The 23,307-nt window shown below is 37.4% G+C and overlaps 1 protein-coding gene across 1 annotated transcript in view; it reads left to right on the top strand.

Annotated features, from left to right (window-relative positions):
* Nucleotides 1-23,307, top strand: part of GABRG3 (gamma-aminobutyric acid type A receptor subunit gamma3) — a 326,786-nt gene that overhangs the window by 165,543 nt on the left and 137,936 nt on the right. The window contains exons 4-5 of the mRNA XM_075491925.1: nt 4,642-4,862; nt 7,139-7,221. Of these exons, the coding sequence (XP_075348040.1) occupies nt 4,642-4,862; nt 7,139-7,221 (304 nt within the window). The remainder of the gene's footprint in view (nt 1-4,641; nt 4,863-7,138; nt 7,222-23,307) is intronic.

The raw sequence follows: 23,307 nt of genomic DNA, 5'->3' as shown, positions 1-23,307 counted from the left end.
GTAAAAGGACCATAATCTGTTTTCTTTGTTTTAGAACCTACTTTGGAAGTTAAGTGAGCATTGTCAAGCACCAATTTTAAAATCCCGTTTTCAAAGATAATCTTGTTGGAGGTGATAGAGAGGTTTTCAGTCACAGAACATTACTTATTCTTTTCAGATTGTACTGAAAGTTTCTTAATAAGTCTTGCAAGTAGAACAAACTCTCTTTTTACATGACAAAATATATAAGATAATGCATTCATTTACGGGTAAGTTGCAAAAAAGAACTGTTGACAAATTCTTTGGTCATAAGCTAGTGATCATGGGGGGAAAAAAAGAAAACAAAGACATTTCACTCAGAGGTACACATTAGCTGCCAGAAACGAGGTTTTATATTTTCATATGATCAAACAAAATACAAATAAACTGATTTAATTTTACTGAAAAGCATTAGTCTTTCCAGAAACAGTAAAAATTATTGATAATTTCCTAAAACACTGAATGTTATGTAGTTAGAGATTCAGCTGAGTATTTGTGTGTGTCAGGAGTCTTTGATTTGGAAACATTCTCATATTTTAGTTTCACATGTTTGGTCTTTCAATTTCTTAAAATTGTTTCAGTTATTTTAAAAAAACATTTTCCTTATGTAATCAGCTTTGGACAGATTGTGGAACCCTCAAACAGATTCCATTTCAATGAAGTTTCTAGGTGTGGGGAATTTAGGTTATACATGTAATATGCTTTATGAATTTACTTTTAAAGACAAAAATAATGAAATCTATTGAAATTGATAATAAATTATTCTTCTATCAATCCCTTCAAGTTTATAGTTGAATTTTGCATCAGAGAAATTTAATATTATTTCAGAAATATGTGATGTACTAAAAGAAATAAGATTTCCCTAGAATTTCCCTTCATGTTAACATGTAGATTTATTTTTCCCTTTAGGGCTGGCCCTTACTTCTTCTCAAGGAGAATGTCTTTTCAGAAGTGTGGCTGCTCTGGAGTGTAGCTTCAGTTAACGCATCCAGGCACAGTGTGAATATGTGGTATAAGTAGGAAAAAGCTTGAGTCTGTTTTGGTAGCATGGCAAATTAGGCGCCTGTAAGACAAGAAAACTTAGTGACAGAACACTTTACTGTACATGACCTTGGAATCATTTCATGGAGAACATAGTTTCACCTTTCTGCCTCTGGGAAGAAGCCTTATTGAAAATTTTGCTGTTTTTTATTTCTTCCTGTGTTCATTGTAGTGGTCAATGGTTACTGCCAAAAAAAAAGAAAGGAAAAGAAAGAATCAGAAGGATATTAATAACACTTCTGGTGCAGTGGTAGAATAGAACATAAGGAAAATTATTAGACTTGTAGGATGTTGCTTCATCTGAGGCATCATTTCGCTGAAACCTGATGTCCTGCCTGAACTCTCTAAGAGCAACCATTACATTTCATAAAGATCTAAAATGACAGGTATTAGCTAGCAAATGAAAAACATTCCTTTATTATATTATATTATATTATATTATATTATATTATATTATATTATATTAACCTGTATATGAGACCAACATAGAAACCTTTCTTCTGGCAGTTTCTTGTTGGATACTGTGTGTTGGAGATGACTGTACCAGCTTTGTGCAAAGCAGTATATAGAAGCTGTTGACTTCACTGGGAACTGAGTATCTGTTGTCAGTGAAGATAAAGGTAATTTTCCTAAAGTGTGCACAGCCTTAGCTCCATTAGAAGTGAAGAACTGAGTACCAGTTTCGAAAGTGACCTCTGTCCCTTCCTAGTAGAGTGAATATGTGAATATCACACCCCATTATCTGCTTGGTTGAAGACTGAAGCAATTACAAAGATTAATGTAAAGGATGTACCGATCTAACATCCTCTTCTAAAAAGGATTAATGGAGAGAATACATAGGATGAAATTGCAATTCAGATATTAAATGGAAATGTGCATTTATTTTTACTGGGAAAATTTTGTTTTGTAGTTTGTACATTCTAACTGAACATTGTACACACTTCAAATAAAAGAATAGGGGTAAAGTGTTGAAAAAGTCAATGCAACTAATTTCAAACAACTTTGATTGACTTTTCTTCTAAAAATGTTGCTTTGCTTTTTATGACCTCAGTTTACAAACAGAAAAATGCATATTTTAAAGAACTAAATAACTCAGAAGATCTGTGAACCATTTAATTTGAGTTGAAAAGTTTTTATTAGGGCGAATGGAGTTACAGTGGCCCACTGCAGAGATATTTTGAATAATGATCATTGCTGGTGTGTTCTAGTTGCAGTAATAAGTAAAGGAGATACAAAATGGGAGCTGGACAGTGGTGTTAGCATGGCCCTGCTTCTAGGCTAATGTAATCTGTTTCTCAGTCAGAGTAGTTTACTTCAGTGGAAACCACAATGATACATCTGTACTACTCCTGGTGCCCACTTTGCTAAGATCCAGCTGAAGTACCTTCTCAGGACACTGTATTATGGAGCTCAAGGTCTTTCTTTCCTTTGGTGGGGTAGAAATCCTAAAATCCTAAATATCATTAAATATGTACGATATACTAGAAGGGAATTATGGCTGCTCCTAAATTTAGTCAAAATAAAGCATTCATATAAAATAACCTCAAATATAAATATCATGCAAAAACTTGTCCTGTAAGAACACAGCACTGTCATTAGCCAGCTGTATACAAATGGTCTTTGATTCTATAAATACCGATTCTCACATGTGAGCTAAAAAAAGCAACTCTACTCACTCAGCGTTTGGAGAAACTCATAGACATGTCTGGCATATTCCTCTCTATAGAAGCTGAATGTGCCAAGCTCTTGTCACTGGACTTTCAAGGACTAAAATGATACAAAGTTGAGTGTAAAGAAACAAGATCAGCACTCTACCATCTTAAACTTGGTGAATTAAGGGCATCCTTTTTGAATAATAAGGGTACTCTGTGTACATTACATTGCATCCTTTAAGTGTGTGGAGATGTGCAACTTTGTGCTCATCGAGATGAAAGTAAAGTCTCTTCAGATTGAAAGCTGTCAGCTTCCCTGAGAAAATAAAGCTAATAATACAATGAAAAATGGTAGTGAGACAGGCTATGAAGAAAAATGGTCCTTAATGCCTTTGGTGGCTAGGCTTTAATTCATAAGGTGATCTATTACCTGGTATTTGGATACATGCTAGCACCACTTATGCACCTATTGATCATTTGCCATCTGGAGATGAGAGGCCCAGAGTGTGTTTTGGACTAGGATTACAGTGTCAGTGAATTAGGTTTCCTGGTGTTATAACATCAGCTTTGGAAGGATGACCTGCCAAAAATGTAATAGCGCAGGAGAACCAGGTGTCTCTCAGCAAAAACGCTGTCCTCAGTTCAGTCTACAAGCTCTTCTAACTATCTATACATAAAACAATATACAATACTGTTTGTATAACACAATTTCTTTTTACACCTTCCCTTTTAAAACTCAGGAGTAGACAAACAAAAAGGCAATAAAAGCAAGTTCAGAGCGGTCAAAGGCCACATACCAGACTTCCACACAGCCTTAATTCTCCTTTGCTCAGATATACTAAGAGCGCATCTACCAGGGGACCTAAGGAGATGGTTTCCTCTGGATTACCCCCAGCCCCTGTATTAGCCTGTGTTGTAGAGCATGTGCTTTGCGTCACATCAGCAAATGCCGTCCCTGTCACGGACGCAGCCAGCCCTGCAATACTGAGAGGGTCTTTCATGACACAATCAGATGGCCATTTCCACAGGGTCCACAGGTAAAGCAGTCTGGAAAGAGGGAGAGGAACATAAGCAAATGTAAATGGGACCTTTCCCAGCCTCCGGTGGCTGGAATTCACAATTCAAGTACTGTTTTTTGCACAGTTTCTTCCATGGGGTATTAAATGCATGAATGAACATGTTTGTATGTTCACCTATATAATTTTGTCTGTTTGTCTATGTGTATTTTAATTTCTGCAGTTATACCTACTATGACTGCTTACCTACAGAAACACAGCAGTAAACATGGAGTGAAAGAAAGGATGAGATTCATGTAAATTATGATATTAACCTATTCAGGGCAGTAAGCTAGTGGTCGCTCAGCTCTTAACCTTTGGGGTACATGAGGTGTCTGTAAAGAAGCACGAACATGCTTTTTCAATTCTGCTGTAGTGTGATCTGAAAACGAGTGGCTGGACAACTGGTTACAAACAGAACAATTAATTTATTGAACTTACACAACCTCCTCCCAAAAGTCATTGCCATAATCAGGGGAATTTACCATTCTCCACCTTACGTGTGTTGCTCCTGTTCATCTTCCACACCTCTTTTATCAGTCTGCCCTATGACAAAGAAGTCTCTGCAAATTGTATCTTGTAGCTGTGACTGTTCAGAGGGAATGGAAAAGAACGTGCTAGTGCAGAAATTGTCATGGCACAGGACCAAGGCAAGTGAGATGTTTGGCCTGCTTTCTAAAGTAGCTGGAGGAAAAAAAAAGAAAAGAAGAAAAAAAAAGGAAAAAAATATTTCCTCAGGCAGTAAAAACAGGAAACATTCTCCATTGGCCTGAACGTATCCTGCTGTTCTACACCTGGATAGACCTTGTCAAAGACCAAACAGTAGTGGGAAGTGTGAAACTGATTTCAATTTGCATATCATGCTTTCATTGCAGGAATATCAAATTGATATATTTTTTGCCCAGACGTGGACAGATAGCCGTCTTCGCTTCAACAGCACCATGAAGATACTGACCCTGAACAGCAACATGGTTGGCTTGATCTGGATCCCGGACACAATATTTCGTAACTCGAAGACGGCGGAAGCTCACTGGATAACCACCCCCAACCAGCTCCTCCGCATATGGAACGATGGCAAGATCTTGTACACCCTCAGGTGAGCACTCGGCAGTGTGCAGGGCTGAAAGCTTCTCCCCCCTCTGGTGCAGTAATAGCAATTTTCAGCCGTACCTTTGTTCTCTGCTGTTTTCTTCCTGATGCTTACCTGACTGTACTTGACAAATACTGAACTATTCAGGTGTGAGTACTGCAGATTTTAAAAAACAAGGTCTTTTTCTAAAAAAGAAACCTTGAGAACTGGAAATAAGTCTGTCTAAATTGCAGAAGTTGGGCTTTTTAGTGCGTGTAATAAAATCAGGAGCATGTAGTCCCACAAAAACTGTCAGAAACCTTTCTGATCAGAGTTAGATGCAGGGCTGGATAAAGTATTTCTAGATTCATGCTAATGCCATTTCAAATAAGTCACTCTGAAAGATAGTCTGTCACATCTCATCACAAGGGTGAATTGCTGGAGGAAAGGCTTTTAGAGTTTTTCTAATCTTTGTGATACCATCAACTGCATGGTATTAGAAATATCTTCTCTATTTGCATTTAAAAAGCCTGTGGAAATCAAAATATGTGTTTACTTATGGAAGAGACTAATTGCTCAGAAGGGAGTTTTGCCATAAGCCATATTCCACATGGCAAACTTTTTCAGAAACATCCCTTTCACATTACATTTTCTTCAGTGCTTGTGTTCTGATCTTGCTTGCAATTGCAGTTGGGCTGCAATAGCAAGTCTTTGGCAAACAATAAGAAAGGAATTAAACAGCTGGAAATGCTACCGACATTTTTAGTGTCCTTCCCTTCTTAGGCTTGCTCCACTGTGACAGGGCTCTTGCTTATTTCAGTAGCCTTTAGCTAAGACTTCAGTGATTAGGATGTCAACTCCAATACCCTCTTGGTTGGTTGTTGGGTTTTTCTGTTTGTTTTTTCTATTAAGTCCTGTTTCAGTATTTCAGGGCAAGTTAAGTATCTACCTAATAGTAGTTAGACTTTCATACCTATCACTAAAGAAACTATTTATTGAATGGACTGCAAAATTTGTCTAAAACAGCTAAAAAAGGGGTGATACTTGACCCAGTGGATTGTTTGAATGAGCATTTTTAGTTTGTGAAAGATGTTTGAGTCCTTTTCGCCCACTCAGGTCAGCCTCCTTTTTACATAGGAGAAGCTGTTAGAATTATCATTGTTCACTGATAACACTGTGTAATTCAAAAACAATTTATCTGACCTAAGTGAGCACACAGAATTGGTATGGCATAGAAGCGGTAACTACTGTATGTCCTAGTACCGTCAGGTGTTGATGGGTGTTCTGTATTTGGGAGACAGTGTACAAGGTTCAGTCATGCTCCATGCCTTTCCATCCTCTTCCCTGCCTGCTTTTGGGTGTGAATGCACTCCTCCTGTAACACTGCAAATCCTTTTCTAGTGTCAGTGCAAAAACACTGTTAAGTTCCTCACAGGTGACCTCCAAGACAGAGATTTTCTCTGCCATCCTAAATCTGAGACACAAACCTTTCCCCATCCAGTTTGTTAGCTTTTGAATTCATTTAAAAAAACAAAAGAAAAAAAAGAAGCCAACAAAAAAAACCTCATGCCCCACAGTTGCTGCATAAATTCAGGCATGCAATTAATGTGTCTGTTTCCTGAAAAATACTGTATAATAAACTAGCACTTAATGCAACTGACCTGGGTAAATAGTTTTACTTTGTAAGCTATCAGACTGAAGATTATCTGGTTTTAATAGTCATTTTAAAATCAGCTTCATTCATAGTGTCCTTTGTGTTAGGGATATCACGTAAAACAAGCTTTCAAGTGGGGCTGAAGACATTTCTGCTGATCTGTTACATCTGTACAACTGAGAATGGCACGTTAAGTTTTTGAGAGACAGCCCAAAATGACTGAAAGACTTTTAAGTTCACACTATAAGTACATGTGGAGAATGTTCCTTATAAGATTCTTTATGAGGTTTTAATTTTGTGGAATTACATACCACCACATCAGCCACCTTTCCTGTTATTTTTGTAAAGAATAGTTGTTTCCATCCCATGTCCTTCGATGATGAATTGTCTAGAAAAACATATGCACAGATTTCTTGGGATCAAGAAACTCTTAATGCTGTGTCTGAAATGATTTGTGGTTTTAGATAATTATTATTGTTTTGGATCAGGCCTAAATAGCCAATGAACAATCTGCAAATATAGTCCTTTCCTTTCAAGCCTTACTTACGGATGTCAAAGCGCTCTTGCATGATACCTAAGGTTACCCTGCCTCTTCCTCTGGCTGTTCATTGTGCTGATGTGTAGTAACAGACGCTTGGTTTCTCCATAGGCTTACCATCAATGCTGAGTGCCAGCTGCAGCTGCACAATTTCCCAATGGATGAACACTCATGTCCACTGATATTCTCTAGCTGTAAGTACTGCTTCGATGCCTTATTGTTGTATATGACTAGTATGCAGAGACACGAGTTTAATTCTGATTTCTGTCAGGTTGTTCAACCATTCCACAACAGGTATAGGAAGTTTAGGTTTGCTTAAATATTCAGGGGATTTTTGTTTTCCTCTCTAGCACTCCTGGTCAATGGACTTATGCCATGAAGTTTTCTGTAGATTTACTGTTATTTTTGCCAGAACCAGCCTTTTTAGTTGATACTAGAGTCACAATTTCAGCAGGAGCAGGTATTCATGCCAGTCTGTGCTATGTTAATCTATACAATCACGTGACACGTAAACAAGAATAGAAATTGCAGTTTTGTTGTGGAGGTGCACAGCCTGGGGACAAGCCCAGCCATCTCTGAACATCTAAGTTTATAGCAAGTAACATGGTAATGACTCTCTGTTCCATAATGAAAGTAAATGGTGTAACTACTGTAAATCTCATTTTCCTTTTATAGCTCAGCTTGTCCAGTAGTCCCAATGTTGTAGTGTATGTAGTGTTGTTGATATATTTAAAACCTACCTAACAGGCAAAACAAATACACTGGTGAAATGGATGGGGAACAAATGTCAGGTGAGTTAATCTTGAGGTCCAATATTACTGAGAGGAAAAGTTATCTTCATGCTGATTCATTTGAAAAAGCTTGAGAGCTGTCTCTCATGGTTACACCTGCACAGTTTTGTAATCCAAAGTCACACAATGCAAATGTCTTACAAACATTTTTAAAATGCTCTCCACTAAAGATTTTTCTTTTGCTAAACTCCAAGACTCAGGATCCGTGTTCTCCAGTAGTCAATGGGAAATGTATTGGTTTGTCTTTCTATTTAGAAAATAGCATTTTCTCTATCACCTTTTAAAAAGCAATAGAAGAATAACTTTATTTAATGTCTTTATAATAGATATGCTGTTGTGATAGTAGGGTATTGATTTCCATTTATGAATAGTATACAAACAGTGATCCTCAATCAGAAACCAGATTTGAATTTCAGCTGATCCAGGGTATATTCTTCTTTTTCCCCAGAAAAATGTTTTAAAAAAATCTGCCAGTGTAAACATCTCCCTTTCCCCGAAAACGTTATCACTACATTGCCATTTTTTATGATCTACATTCATAAATGAGCCTGGGAAAAAATACACAGTGGTGCGTTTAATTCAGATGTGTGGAATATATGCATACTCAACTGAACAGGAGGCAGATACCTCCTGAATGAGCTTTACTGCTAATGAACACTTGTCACTGAACTATACGTACCTCAGCTATCTTTAGTTACTGCATAAAGCTACTCTTAACTTGTGGCAATCTGCTGTTGATTTGTCAAGGTACTGGGAAAGGAGTGTGTGATCTTAAAAATTAAATCCCAGTCCAGAGATACTAATTAAACCCACCACATAAATTTGATAGGTCCTGCACTAGCAATATCCAAAGAAGGTGAACTCTAATAGACAGTGAAGTAGCTTCAAACCTTACATTCCCTAATAGCTAGACAGTTGCGGAATGCAAGTAAGTTATGCTCTGGGTTTTTTTTATTTAAAGAGAGATGATAACAGTGTGAACTTCAGAAGGCTCCGCTCCATGGCAAAGTTTCAAATACATCTTGATTTGCAGAGATTCCTCCTAATTTAGATCTATTAGCTTGGAGCCCTTCTGCCCTTGAAAGCATACATATATTACCATCATACATGTGCTACTCTCTATGGAGATTACACAGGATCAAGGAGAAGCTGAATGTGTCACAGTTTCTATGTGCATTCTTTATAGTTTCTTGCAAGATGGAGAAACCCATGGAGGAATATTAAAGTAATTTGGTCATGTTGGTAACAAGAGTTTATTTCTTTAAGTTCATACTGAGTTGTGTTCTTTTCCTTGAACACTTTTAGCACTACTATTATGAACATAGTAGGACCTCTCCTGTGTGATTTGTTTGTTTCATAACTCAGTTGTATTTTCAGTGTTGTGTACATTCATAGCAATCTCAAGATCCATGGCATTCAGTGGGACCTATGAAGTGAATGACTGAGTGAATGCCTGAATGATTTATTACTGCCTGCTATGACAGGTTTCTGAGGGGACACACTGATTATGGATTCCAAGATGTATGTCTTTGGATAAAATAAAAATGGTTGTAGAATTCACAGCACAGCACTGCTTCCTCTGCATCCCTTTTGTTTGTTCCCTGGCACACAGACAAATCTTCGCAGTTTCCACTCTAGGCAAGCACAAAAAAGCACGCATTTTAGACAATATTTTTCGCATCTCTACGCACACATGAACAAAGTTAATATTTGAAATTTCTTACTTTTTGTATAAATTTCCCTTGATATTTCAGAAATGTGAACCTAATCTCAAATCGTTTCTAGTGTATTTTCCTTTAGTGCCAACTAATTCACACCCTAGCCCTGTTGTTGCTCTGGGGACAGTTGCTATTCCTTAGGTGGGAATACTGAGCTCTACTTGGTCCAGTTGCCAGGATGAATAAGGAGAAAACAGCGGCTTACAAACAAAAGACACATGTTAGTGTGCTTGCAGTGGTTACTAAAACCTACCTGCCCCTTCCTGTTGAAAATCTTGTTCAAGAATGGTTCCTGGAGCTCTCTAGTCTCCTTGCTTATGGGAATTAGAAAGTCTTGAAATAATTTGAAATCTCTTTACTCTCTGTGCAAGTTTCGTATGTGCTTCAGGTGACATGATGAGATGAATCATATGGCATAGTAGGGCACGTGATAGGTGCGTGTCTGTCGTTGCAGTCCTTAGGTAAATGTGCGCTTAGTACACTGCTTATGTGAAAAGTTGAACCCAATGGCATAATGCAGAGCTGCTATTCAATGCGACAGCTCTTTCCCACTCTGTGTACCCGACTGGTTTGATCAACCACATTTGGCACGCAGGATTCCTTAATACAGAGATGCTACAACATTGGCATCAATGCCAATGCATGGTATGAAGGTGTGTTTCCCTGTGAATGTGAAGAAAGAATCAATGCTGTGACTTATTCCCAGTGTAGCAATCTTTGACAGATTTTGCTGTATATGATCACATTTTCTTCATATAGTTTTAAAGTACTATATACTACTGCATAAAGATATTCTGTCAGTGTGGTTCTTCATTTGGCTTAATTTATCCTCCTGAGCCAAGGAAGGCTGCTGTGCTACTTTTGGTACTCTAGTAGCATATTAAACTGTCCTGGTTATCTCTATTCAGCACTGATTTGAGCATTGTGGAAATAACTTAATTTCAGGATGCTGCTATAAAATTTAGTTTATTGAGGTAGTTAGGATTCACATAAACATCAGTAAGGAAGAAGAGGTATTCTGTCTGAAGGATGATATCAGCACTAGAATAAACAAATAAGACAGAGGCAGCAAAATGCAGGCTGGAAATGAGAAGTTAAGCACAATTAACTGTGGAACTCACTCCTACCATAAGATACTGTGAGTGCTAAAATTTTATAAGGATTCAAAAGTGTTTGGGCAAATCACTGGAAGAAAAATGCATTGGTAGCTATTAAGCATAGCAAGATCACTCTGTACTAATGGCCACTATTTTTTTTATTCTGAGGGAGGGAGAGTATTTCAGATTAAATAGTAGGCAAAAGTGGTTGTATGGCTAAGCTACTTGAAGGAACTCTTTTCCATTAGAGTTGACGTGGCTGGTTTCCAGCTTGCCTACATGGTTTTGGTTTTGATTTGTCAGCCACTGGTGGGACTGTTGAATGTTTTAGATTTTCTTAATTTGGGAGGACTAGGTACACTGCAGAATAACGTGAGTATGTTTGCACCCATACCTGCACGGCAGTTAATTGTTGAAGGTGTTCATTTTTCAGCCCAGAAACAAACCTTCACCTCCTCTCCCCATCCATGTGCTCAAGATTAATTTAAATTCATGACACTCCTTCAGGTGATAGCATATGACAGCCATACCAAAATGAAGCTGACAAACCCATTACACCTTGTTTAGGGCATCTGGTCAACTAAATTATTAATTCCATACAAGAGCTTTATGTGGGAGTGTGTGCTGGCTGTACACCTGAGGTCTGATACAATCTGTAAGGCTATGCTTCAGGCTCTACCAGATGCAGTAATATTGAGCTGCAGTGCAAGATGCCAGAATAAAAATAATACAACTGAACTGATTAATGGGTTTTCATTGCTTTTTTTTCCTTGCTGCTGTTTTGATCAAACTGCAGACACTGTTGTTCATTTTAAAAAGTACCTTAGATTTAGGCAATAGAAATGATGACTTTTTTTGTTGCCAATTACTTCTCTTTTCCCTAGTGAGAAGGTCTACAGTGTCCCGAGTTGCCCATTACTGGAGGATTGCTGCAAGGCAGGAAAAGGTGGGCATGCCCAGAATGCCATTCCTACTGCAAACACTAAAATATATACACAAAGGTTCACAAACAATTCAAGTGTTTTCAGTTCAGTTAAAAATAGGGGAAAGCAAAATTTCCAGCTATTCATGGTCCAGTTTGCTCAGTCAGGTCTTAAAACATGTACTTTTAGCCTTCTAAAAGTTCATTTTTTTTTTTAAGTGATGTACAAAAGAATGCAAAGTATTGCAGAAAAGAAAAGTAAGGAAATGTGAAATGCATTTAATAGAAATTCATCCAAATCTAACATAGTGCTTGAAAGAAACAGATCTTGTCTTTCTAAATATAAACTCAGTTCCATCAAATGTTACCCCTTTGAACATGAAACCTCTTATGGATATGCAATCAGTACTTTGAGCCTCATATCATTAATTTTCTAACAGAACTAGCTATCATAGCCGATTTTAATATGTTTCTCCTAGCCTAGAAAAGTAAATGCTGGTTTTGTGGAATGAACTGTGCTTTGTTTCATCTCATGTATCATCAGCAGAATCATTAATAAAGTCTGAGGGCAGAATTTTACTCCTGATGAAGAACAGGCCAGAAGGAACACAGCTTAATGTTCATATCTCAAGAGGAGTTTCATTAAAGATGCTGGGAAGGCATTGCAGTGTGCAGAAAAAGCCCTAATCCACATCTGAACTTCCCATCTGTGCTCTCTGTAATGGGCTGAACCAGATCATGGGACATCAATGGAATTCTTGATTCAGGTTTTGTGATGAGCATATTTTAGGTATTGTAGCTTTTTACTCTTCTAGGAAGGTAGAAATTAAGGTACCAGGATGCATCCATCCTTCTCTTCAGAAGGCTGTCTTTTTCAGAGAATAGTCAATACAGAGAGGTCTTATAGGGAGGAAAAAAGAAATATATTTATGGAAAATTTGGCCTTTCCTCTCAAACCCTGTATTTAGCGTATGACTTGTGTCATATATGACAATTAATGAATACAATATGTGAAGCATATCTGTGATAAATATCTTCCCCTGTTCATCTGCTAATCCTTCTCATACACAGACATTTCCATATCTTCTTATATCTGTTGCCCTCTTTTGGACTTTACTGTTTTCATTACACATTTTTTCAAACATCTTGGCTGGTGTGCAAGGCAGTATTCAAAGACAAGTTGACCATTCGAAAGATTTATGAGGAATGCATGATTCTGTAGGGATCTTCTTTGCTTTTGTTAACCTGTAAGCATTAATGTTTCTAAGCATTTTTTTCCTGAGGTACCCACAATGACACCAGGATATAGTGTATTTGAAATATGTTATAATCTTAAGTGAGTAATTTCATTTCTTGATTCCAATAGCCATTCTGGGTGTAATCTGCTACTGCATTGCTCAGTTGTTAACTCTCCTTAGGTTTCTCTAAAATTCCCTGCACATGTTTATTTTTTATCTAACATAAATAATATATTGTTTCTTAGAGAGTCAAATATTTAATTCCTTGACTCACTACTGGCTAATTCTCACTACTAATACTCACTACTGGCTAATTCACTACTACTTTTCTGTGTGTGACTCAGTACATTTCTCAATATGTAACAGACTCTGTGTTAAGCGTCTTTTAGATTTTTATAACTCTGTTTTATAGCCAAGCCAAGACTCATAAAAAGTTTACAAGTTAGTTTGCATTCGAAGTTCTGCTAATTTTTATCTAATTGCTCCAATAAGATGTACTATATATCTATGAAATTGGTCAAATTCATCCATCGTATAAGTACATTCACTGTAAAGTTACACTTTCTAAACCTAATTTATGGTAGATTCATGCCAAACTAGTGCATATTATAAGTATCAGTGTGGCCCTACTCTTTCTGTTAGTCTTCTGTCTCTGTGTGAGGTATATCAGGGACACCTTTCTAAACATTTACAGCTAAAGGGTTCAGTGCTGATTCCAAATTTATGCAACATGTTCTGATACAAGAGTAATAGACTTAAAACAATCTGATATTAGATCTGATGGCCACCAATACACAAATGATCTCTGTTTTGTAGAAAAAGCAGCAAAATTTCCCTGAGGTTGAGGGTTGTCCATTACCTCCCTGATCAAGGAGAGTTAATGGCAGTGGTTAATTCATGTATTATCCCTTGCTCTTCTATTCCTCACAAAGAGCTAAGGTTTTGGCCTATTAGCAGACCAAATGTCTTGCTCCTTTTATAGTGACTCTTGAGATTTTTCTCCACGAGATTGAAGGCTCCTCTGGAGAGGCAGCAGCTGCTGTTACTTCCAGCAAAAATGAGACCCTAGAGTAAAATTACAGCAAGTGCTAATCAGTGAAGCCTAAAATGCTTAACTCATGATATCTTGGGTCCAGCAAACTCTTCCTGAGGCTGTCTGGATTGCCGGTAGGCTATTCCAGGAACCTGGCATCTACCCTAGTTTTGCAGCGCTCTTCCAAGGATTCTTGGTGTCTCCATTTACCCTGCATGGTTGCCTGAGGAAGATGGAAAGCCCGTGTCATGGCACAAACTCTCTAGGCAATCTGCTGCAGAGCAAAAAAATGCTCTTATTCCAGGATCTGAAGATTAGGATAGGCAACTGTATTTCAGGGATAGGACCCCCGCAGCTCTGACTTACATTTAAACAAGGAGACTGGAAGTCCCAAAAATCCCAAGTGCAGTCTAGCTTCTCAAAGCAACCATCTTTATTTTTCTGAATTTTCTGTTAGTAAGATTTTAAAAAAAATCAGTACCAAAACCAATTTTAGAAAAGACAAAACCTGCCTCCGAGCCTTTTTTTTTTTTGCAAGAATATGTGTAGCTAAGTTATGCTTATGGTGTCAGAAGAAAAATAAGAGAAAATGCTGAAGCAAGGCAGGTGGCTGGTTGCATGTCTGACAGCTGAATGTATCAGCAAAAAGCCCCGGAGTCTCTGTCATGTGACAATCATTGTTAGTTCCCATGATTTCATCACAGATCTCATGATATTCAGTGTTTACTTGAAGCCAAAACCCCTTTAAGCATGTTATCATATGCCAATGTGAGCTTTCTTTTTTTTTTTTTTTAACAAACATTTGACAGTGTGACACAAATGCACCACAGGCAAGAAGAAAATAACTTTCTCCCTCAAATGTAATATAACACCTAAGATATACTATGTATTTATATTATTGTTATTTGCTTATTTAGGTATGTGATAACTGATTTGCAAATGAATCTGATCTTTATGGAGAGGCTGGTCCCTAATTTGTAATCTCCTGGCAGCCCTGTGTTTGTAACTTCTGACATATAGAGCTCATCTTTGTGCTATACAGAGCATCAAAAGACAGTCATACTCCTTTGCATCATATTTTTTAACACAAGAAGGAATGACTGGTTTTAGCACTCTGTAAAAATTGCATCACAGGACAATGTGGGGACGCTCTGGAATAGAAATTTTTGCGCTCCCTCGGTTAGGGAGTCTTAGCAATCCATTCTATAAATAAAGAATTGTCTGTAAGTAAGATAAAAGTGCCCCTTTATGGGTCTTTTATTTCAACATAAGAAAGCAAACTGAATGGCTTGCATAGTGTTTCTCTTACAGGCAACACTCAGAGGTGGATCAATAGTCAGCAGTGCCCAAACTCTTAATAGTGCTGTGCATAGCTCACTTCTCTTTGGGTTATGGGTAGATTTTGATCTTTGGTGGTTATCTTGTTCCTTAAATAAACTTACTAAGGTACCTTCCAAGAAGCATGCTCCGTTGTATGTGCGCAGGTGTTACTTCATATGCTTATTTGGAGTTCCTTTCTTTTGGAGTGTTAGATTTTTACAAATGCTGTTATAACTACCTATATTTATTCCTTGTAGCCTCCCTTGATGTAACTGATGTACATCACAAAATATAACATACAATGTGAAAGTACAAGTCAAGGTGACCCACGGCCAGGCAACTCAAAAGATGCAACAGTTCCCTTCTCCTACCATTATTTGCACAGTTTCAAAAGCAGGAGACAAGCTTGCTTGAACCCAGAAGGTTCAAGCTATTTTAGGGCCCTAGTAGAACATGTGACATATTTTTTAAGAAACAAAGAGCATATAGCTTTCTAATTACTTTAGTTGTTGTAATGAGTAGATTAAAAAAAAAATTAAAAGATTGTATTATCGTCTTCCATGGCCACCTCAGTTGCCACACTGAAAGTTACCCTAATGCATCTCCCAACTGTAAGAACTGTGTGCTTGAACTCACTGGTATCTTAGGAGAAATGAAGTGCTGCAGAATTGCTTACAAGTGTAGAGAAACCATTTGGCACTTTGAGAACCAAGAAGGACTGAACAGGTGTCAGAACCAAAACAAATACCAAGTAAAATCACTGAGGAGGGGAGAAAAGGAGAAGGAAAGACCAGAATCGCCAAGGTCATCCAGGTAACCTGCAGTATGCCACTGAAGTTTAACAAAGTAGTGACTATTGACTCTCAGATTAAATGCATCTTGGCTAGACCCAGTCGATACTTGTTACTTTTGCTAGGTTTCACTGACCAATGATAATGAGGTTAGTAGAAGCCATCAAAGGTTTACCTGTAACAGACTCAAAAAACAGGATGAAAACATCAAGTCCTCCACCTGTTAGCTTTGTCTTGTCAAGTTTGTTTACCTTTAACACAGCCTGGAAAAACAAGGCAGCCTGGAAATATGAAATGTTACCGTGAGAAAAGGTCCCTCCCATTTCTTGCTTCTGCAAAATTAACAGAAATACAAAAACATACCACTAGTGCCCACGGAGCTAAGAAAGGGAAGGAAGTAAGGCAGTCATGCAGCTTTGAACGCCGGTTGTTTTGCTAGCAGTGCTAGAGGACAATCGGGGAAATGTCCCATGTACCTGCTCCCATCAGAGGGATGTTGCTGAGGTCTGCCTGGCTGGATGCCTCGCTATGAAGGGCAGGTCTGTCTCCTTAAAGGGTGATTAACTTTGTGTAACAGGCATGCTATATGACAGATAATAAAACTTTAATCCTTTTTCATAGTTGGGTAGCATATATGTCTGTCAAAACAAAATACGCTGGGATTATGTCTTTTACTATCAGATAACCCCTCAGACAGACAAACAAATGAGTGATAAGATTTAGACGGGAGAAAGCAGAAACACAAACTGAGACATCAAATTTAATTTTAACTTAATTTTTAAATAAGTATTTTTATATTATCCCATATGATGTAGATTTTCAATTGATTCTTCTTTAGGAAACACTGCAGGTTTGTATATCTAAATACAGAGATTATTTCTGTGGAATGGAAATTAAGTTATGATTTAATGTTTGGGTTAGCCATGCATATTATAAAGTAATTTATTTTTTCCCTAATTTTTTTCATAATGAGACTTCTGGCAGTTTTACCACTAGTCTGTTAAAGCTCAGGAATAGCTGACTTCTCCACAAACCTTTCCATCAGTCATAATAAAGAAAATATAGGGAGGCATGTAGATTGAACAAAAGGCACATGCTATTCTGGAGCATTTGGCCAAATCAGAGAGCTTGTGCAGAAGACACTGAGGCTCCTTTCTAGCTCCTTCTACCTGAGTTTCTTTCCCAGGGAAACCAAGGCAGTATGGGGAGGGCTGGTGTGTGACTTTATTATGTCTTGATTGGGGGTAGGAGCATCTGGGAGCTCAGAAGTTCTCCCAGCTCCACCAGTTGCAATGTAACCTTAATCAGACTTCTTGTTTCATCTTGTCTGTTGCTTTTGCTGCCACTTGCATTGATGTCTTTTGGTGAGCACTGGTGAGCAAGGTTAGCTGGACCTGTCTCCTCTGCTTGGTTAGCCCTGAGTGCATCAGTTTGGGGAATATCCCAGTCTGTTTTTTTCACTCTGACAGCCTGATTTAACATCTGTGTTTATTCCCTTTGGAAAACCACGACCAGTGAAAAACCAAAAGCCTTATTAAAACAAATCTGATTATCAGGAAGTGGAATGAATTGCAGTTCACAGTATTTAGGTCCTTCATCAATATCTTTCTAATTTCATCCTTAGCAACACAGGTTACTAGAAAACCACATCAGAGCTGTTCCATGCTTGACTTGTGCCTCTTATGCAACGAAAAGATGAACAAAATTCATGGTCTGGGTCCCTAAGCTCAAGGTATTCCATACCATGCCCCAGGATATATTAAAGCCATCTAAATTCCTAATTGAAACTGTTACTTGACTAGAACAGAAGAAAATAACATGTGTGAAAGGCTGATATGAAGTTAGTCCTTCATTTGTAGCTGAATATCTTAGAAAAGAAGATCCATCCTGATCTCACCATCTTCTGATCCAATTTTTTCCTCAGTAAAAACACAAGCAACATAACAACAACAAACCTACCAAAAGAATGTCTGTTCTTCTCTCTCTCTCACAGGCATGCATCCTTCTGCACACACCCACTCACATACGGACACACCTAGAAGAATGAGAAAGGATGAGAAAACAGATCTGTGATAGCTTTTAATCTTTTCATTACTGGCAGGTGCTCAGCTACTAAGGCAACAAGCAATATGCAAGAAGCTCTGTAGAATTAAACAGGATGAAGCAAAAAGAAGAACAAATCCTGCTGTAAATCCTCTGGAACAGACAAACGGACTGTCCTTTAACTTTTCTTAATGGAATATATGTCAAATATTTAGTTATGGTCTTGAGGCACTCTGATGCTGCTATGCTTATAAGTCTTCCCTTTATCTACATTAACTGATTTGACATTTGAATGCACATTTCCTATAATTGTGCTTTAAAAAAAAGTCTGTTAATATTATAGTCTTCACAGGTTGCAATGGCATACTCTGCATATCTCATGCCATTTGAATTGATGAAGTCTGAATGTCAGAGCTGATGAAGAATTTTCAAGGAAATTTTTTTTCTTTGAAAAGAGGTTATTCCTGTGAAATATAAACTTTTCTTTTTGAGGAATATATATTTTAACTTTGTGAAAGACTTTAGCAATTTTTGGTCCTCAACAGAAAGAAGTATCCACCCTATAACATCCTGAGGCACCCGAATCCTGAATATATGATGCTTAGTTTCAAATCTCGTCTTAAAAGAACAATGGAGAGGTTCTCAATATACGTTTTCATTTTGTCTGTAAGTGGTCTGATCACACACTGGCTATTTTACAGTTTTTGAATCATTTCTGACTCTCTGATTTTTTCATTGCAGAAGGTGAAGTCAACATGCTTATTGTATTTCAAAATATAGCACCTAAGGGAAAAATAGTAGCTATTTTGCACTTACAGTACTTCTTATGCATTTATGTGAAAGGGAGCAAAAATACCACCTCATTTTGGAAAAAAAATTTGTAACCATTTAGAGCAAACAGTCAATGTTGTCCACGTTTTAATTCTGGAAGGTTAGTTGCTCTCCTCAAGTTAAAAGGAAGAAAAAGTAACAAGAATTGCATGTTTATACCTTACAGGTATTTTCTTCCTGTATTGATTGACTTCAAATGAAGCTACTAAACCAAATGGGCATGGAGAAGTGTGTCTGTAAGTGATGACTTTCAACAGAAGGGAACTTTGAGATCTGAACGGTTTATTTGTTCACAGCAGTTGTCTGAAAATCAACATTTCAATAAGACAACATTACTTGCCTCTGGCAGCCAGAGAAGGCAACCACAAACTCTTGGATAAATGTCTCTTATGATTAAAAGGAAACTGAGATATCCAAGTGTTTCATAACATGGTATTTCCTTTCTTTCTTTTTGTCCCCAAGACCTTTCCCCAAAGTCCATATTGAAATCTTTAAAGCTTTTCTTGTCTAACCAACACAAAACTGCAGAGAGGAAGATAAAAGGCTGTTCCCAGCAACTTTCAAACCTCAGAGTTGTTTGGAGGATTTATACTGTAGGTTTCTATTGATTTATGTGCAAAATATAGCAGTATTTCTTATGTCAAGGCTTAGCAGAATTGGCAGCCAAAAATCCTGGTCTGTGGTACTATCAGATTTCAAAAGTTAAGCAAGCTGAGACTAGTCACTACTTGTATGGGAGTTTCAGCAGAAAAACTGAGGTGTTTCTGTGATTCCACAATGACAATCACACTTTTATTCATAATAGTGTTCACTGTGATTTGTTACAGTCACCAAAGGGTGTCTTCCCACTAGTGTCTTACATAACTGTATGTACCAAAGCAAAACACATTAATGGCCAGTGCACAGTAGTAATCCTTAATGTTTAGATACTATACTGAAGTGCATGGTGGAGTAATGTGACAGTGGTCATTACCTGAAGCAGGGGAGGTTCTGATGATAGAAGGAAAAATCACCAAGGACAGTCAAGCATTGGAGCAGATTGTCCAGGGACATTGTAAAGTTTCTGTCCTTGGAGGTTTTCAAGACACAACTGGATGAAGCCCTGAGATACCCGGTCTGAATTCAGTATCAACCCTACTTTGAGCAGGTGTTGAACCAGAGACATCCTGAAGTCCTTTCCAACCTGACTGACTCTACCATAACATCTTTTTCACATTCAAAACAAGATTTATGTTAAAATATTCAATCTTCCTTATAGAGCAATTTGTTCATATTCAGAGATAAAAATACGTGTTTGTGAAAACTATCTTTCCCTGACAACCTTTTAGGAGAATCAGTTTTCAGTTTTGGCCTTCTTAACGAACTCCCAAAAAGGGGGTAGAGGGGGAAGAATTGAAAATTGTTGCAGCTTCCTCTTCACAGTTTATTTTTCTGAATGACTGAGTACATGTCCAATTAGAAATTGTGATGTTTTTTCCGTATATTTTCATTATACGATGGTTGTTACCACCTGCAATCACTGGTATATTATTTGCAAACAAGGTAAACTTTTGTTGATCAAGACCTGGGGATTCTTCCAAAGACTAATATAATCAGGCAATACGTTCAAAAGTCAAGCAAGATATAGAATTTATCCTTTTATTTCCCTAGAGCTCTCCCCACTCTGCAGATTCCAGGAATCAATTTTCAGGTCCCTGGCATAGTACTGTGAGAGCTCATTTTTCCACCTGTTGGCTATCAGCATTCACACTACAACGGTATGTAGACTCTGACAGTGACTCCAGCAGCTCCTTAAACTCTGCTCAAATTAGACACTAATTCTGGTTCTTGTCACAGGTCAGACACATGAGATCTGTTTCCCCTCCTGTCTGCCACCTAGTCGGTCCCCACTGAATCACCTCCTACCTTTCACAACTTTCTTCAGAAACCTCCTAGTTGTCTCTATCTCCTATAACCCTTTCCTTTTCTCCTCCCCCCCCCCGCCCCTTTTCCCTTTTTCCTTATTTCCTTTCTCCTCTATTTCCTTTCTTCTCTTTTTTCCTTTTTCCTCTCCCTCCCTCACTTTTTTCCCTTCATCCTATTGTCTTCCACCCATGACTATTTCCTTCCTCCACCTACCAGATCTTTCTTTGCATTCCTGCATGGACTGGCTGTGGCCACAATTCCCTTCCTCAGGTCTGGCAAGGGAAAAGGTTCCTTCCAGCTTCTTCATTCTTTGGTAAGAAACAGAAAGAAGTTGAGAGGCTGAGCTCCACTTGTGAAACCATAAGGGTAACACCTAGAGAGTATCTCTTGCTTGGAAGGTCAAGGTGGCCTCTGCATAGGAGCAACAAGTCTCAAGTGACATTCAGCTGGACAATTACATGCAATAAGAGATGGAGAATTAAAGAGCTGAGAGGAGGAGCCCAGGAACAAGAAGAAGAAGATTTAAGGACTAGAGAATCTTCTTGTGATGCAGATGTTGACAGAGGAAGAAAAAGGATAGTCATGTCCGTGTTTGAAAAGACAGATACAAAAAATCGATGATATAAGGTAAAACCCATAGAGGAATAGAAAACCCAAGAACTATGACTGAATTTCAGGCTAAGATATTCCCAGGAAGCTTGGAATTAGGAAGTAGAGAGAACATAGAGAGCTAGTATAGAAAGTAGACCAAGACTGAAAAAAAACCCCAAAAACAGAGAAAGAAAATCTGTAATTATTTTACTGTTCAGGACTCAAGCATAAAAAGACATAAACAGTGCCATATATATACCTATCACACAATTCATACAGTTTCTGTGAATTTGTTTTTCTAAATTCTGTTTCATAAGCATCAGTTCAAATAATTAACTGATCTGAAATTTTTGTCCTTTACTCAAACAAACAGACCAGCTTTTGCAGTTCACTAAAAAAACCTCAGTACTTATCTTTCCAGTAATTTTCTTATCATACACTTCTGAATTTTTTTCATTTTAATAAGAACTTGGTGCAGAAGTGCTGAAATACTGCAAAAAATATTCTCATAGTATTCCTCTGATAAAGAAAGATGAGGCATAGCAGAAATTTCTCACTGGAGGTTTTACCTCTGTAGAATTTCTGGACAACTGTAATAACTGAATGTGAGACTGAAATATTGTTCAGACAGATGTATACACTTCTCAGTGATGGTCAGAACAAAACCTTTTGAAGTTCTGGAAAGAACTCATCATACAAATACTATCATGAATGACTGACTGCAATTCCAAATCTGCTTCATCATTTTCATCTTAACTTCAGTTTAAAACCATTATCCATTGCAGGCTTAAAACACTTTTGAAACCATAGGAAAAGCTAATACCTGTAATAGAAAGTTCATAATGACTGTTAAAGTCAGAGAAACAAGGTTTTAGAAATCTCTCAAGGAGATTTTTGAATGTTCTTTGAAATAGTATTTAGTTTCTTCTCACCTCTCAACTCAGGTGTATAAATTACTACTTTTCCAACTATATAATGCCTTGAGAAACTGAAGAGGCCTTCGTTAACTGACCTAAAAGTACTTATGTACTCTGTTAAAGTGTCAGTATTTTCTAGGTCTTTTTATTAAGCCATTCTGTCTATAGAATATGATTTTCCTTTCCAACCTTGGAGGATTTTAAGATGCTCAATTCAAATTTATAGAAATTTTATACGTAGCAAGATTATTGAAATTGCAAGAATTAACTTATACTATACCTCCATTAGTGCGTGCATAGGATATACCGCAATCACATTTATAGAATAGTAACATATGAAATGAATATTTCTGATCTATCTCAATCAAGAGAGAAACAACGGAAGTTGTTTTTCACAATTCCTATCTTTAATTTTTAATGAATAAGTCCATTTAAAGAGAGTTTTATTTTGTTTTGGTTTTAATGTAAAGCCAGAAATTGAACAGTTTGAGTAACTTTGCTCATAGAACTGATAAACTTTTCAGGTGATGACTGACATATAGTAGATTTTGACCTAGACCAGTGTTTGATGTCACTTTTGGGGTCTTTTTTTCTAATTTCTTAAATGTTGCTTGTTCTTTTGTTCTTATACCATCGTGAATGGCATGTGATCTTATAAATTAAAAGTACAACAAACCTACTAAAAAGACTGAGCAGAGATCTAACAAAATGCATATGAACAAATTGAGGTTTTGTAGGTGATATTACCTGCATATTTATTTTTAGTAAAGATAACTTGGATTTCCTACATTTTATTTTTAAATGTTGTTCTCATTAAAACAATACTTGAACATTAACATCAGATACATTTAGCCTTACCTCAGGTTTATTATGCTCAGGGTTTGTACAAAAGTAAATAATTCTCTAACATCTTTTCTGTGTTTATAAGATGTCAGTGTGTTAGTTTTGACGTCTGTGTTACACTCCGATAGTGTAAGACATCTACAAGTGTATAACGCTAATAGTTTGATGCCAGAAAGACTTCCGGTTATTAGGTTGGAGGAGGTGTCATGGTACGTTGCAAACCAACCTAAAACTCACGTG

The sequence above is a fragment of the Mycteria americana genome, chromosome 1, assembly GCF_035582795.1.
Source record: "Mycteria americana isolate JAX WOST 10 ecotype Jacksonville Zoo and Gardens chromosome 1, USCA_MyAme_1.0, whole genome shotgun sequence".
Classification (NCBI taxonomy): Eukaryota; Metazoa; Chordata; class Aves; order Ciconiiformes; family Ciconiidae; genus Mycteria; species Mycteria americana.
This window is presented reverse-complemented; position numbering and strand designations above follow the sequence as displayed.